Source organism: Perkinsus marinus (assembly GCF_000006405.1).
Source record: "Perkinsus marinus ATCC 50983 genomic scaffold scf_1104296958442, whole genome shotgun sequence".
In the NCBI taxonomy this organism is placed as follows: domain Eukaryota; phylum Perkinsozoa; order Perkinsida; family Perkinsidae; genus Perkinsus; species Perkinsus marinus.
Genome location: NW_003206793.1, coordinates 1 through 1398, shown reverse-complemented (window position 1 = coordinate 1398; position 1398 = coordinate 1). Strand labels below are relative to the sequence as shown.

At 47.2% G+C, this 1398-nt stretch overlaps 1 protein-coding gene across 1 annotated transcript; it reads left to right on the top strand.

The window, feature by feature from the left end:
* Window positions 1-33: 33 nt before the first annotated feature.
* Pmar_PMAR028451 (hypothetical protein) lies at window positions 34-1128 on the top strand (the record flags this gene model as incomplete). The annotated part of the gene is made up of 6 exons (XM_002774308.1): window positions 34-113; window positions 156-265; window positions 322-439; window positions 484-585; window positions 903-989; window positions 1032-1128. Coding segments are annotated over 6 exons (594 nt in total), but the record flags the coding sequence as incomplete, so codon positions are not given.
* Window positions 1129-1398: the final 270 nt, after the last annotated feature.

The following is a 1398-nucleotide window of genomic DNA, read 5'->3' as shown; positions in this document are numbered from 1 at the left end:
TCGACCATCAGAGAGTTCCTCTGCAGTGAACATATGCATGCCCTTGGCATTCCCACGACACGCGCCGCTGCTGTGAGTGTTAGTTTTGAAGACAAAGTCATCAGAGACATCAAGTAGGGTCAACCCGAGACTTGACAAGTAGCGATTCACTACAGTTACGATGGCAATGCGAAGCTCGAGCCGACTGCTGTCGTTGTTCGTCTGGCAGAAACCTTCCTGAGATTTGGATCATTCGAGATCTTCAAATCGACTGACTCCATCACAGGTGCCATGATTGGAATTGTTCTTCTCATGAGAGAAATCATATTTCGTTGTTCATAGGCCGTGGGGGTCCAAGTGCTGGAGACACCGCTCTACTGCACAAGCTTGTGGATTTCGTTATCAACAACTACTATGAGGCTGAGTGCGCCGACATAGAGGAGACATCCGTTGAGAAAAAGTGAGTATCACACTCATCGACGTTTTGACTTTTTTCGAGACCAGATGCGAGAAATTCTTCCAAGCTGTAGTCGAGAGGACCGCGAAGTTAGTCGCAAAATGGCAATGCGTTGGATTTTGTCATGGTGTGCTGAATACCGATAATATGTAAGCTGCTTCTGATGTCCCTTCTGACCACTCAGTGTCACTTGCAACGAAGTGAACTGTGTTACAATGGAGCTTCACCCTAGTGATATGAAAAACACTAGTGAAAAAAATATTTCACGGCTACTGCATAGCGCCGCAATTATCGCGTTTTTCACAGAGTATTACGCCACTTCACGTTAAACGGGTGAAACTCCAATGATAGCGATACAAGTACTTCAATTGAGGCATAATACATGCCGCTATCATACATATAACAGAGAAAATCAGAGACGCATCATCCGCTTGCTTGACGGTGGCACTTTGGTCCGCCTGATCAGGTCAATCGTGGGGGATACTATTGATTATGGCCCTTTTGGATTCATTGAAGCCTTCCAGAGAGACTACATCTGCAACACTAGTGACACGTAAGAGCTCTTTGGCTCGTCGATCACATTCGGAAGTGTCAGGGGAGGCCGCTACACCTATGAGGCTCAACCTAAGATTTGCCTCTGGAATTGCACCAAACTAGCTGAGTCCTTGGCGCCCATACTTGACCCTGGAAAGGTGCGCTTCGCTTTCGTTGGTAGCTAGACCTTATGCATACCTATCGCATTATGTATCAGTCAACGGACATACTAAGGAGTACGTATGGGAGAGTTTTCATGAAAGAGTATAAGCGCTTGATGGCGATGAAGCTCGGCTTGGTTGAGGAGCGCGAAGGTGACGGTGACCTCGTTGAACGCCTTCTGGACACTATGGAGAATACGGCGGCAGACTTCACCAATACCTTTAGGTGAGGCTCTCGAGCGCAGTTCCTCTCGCGTTATTAGTATA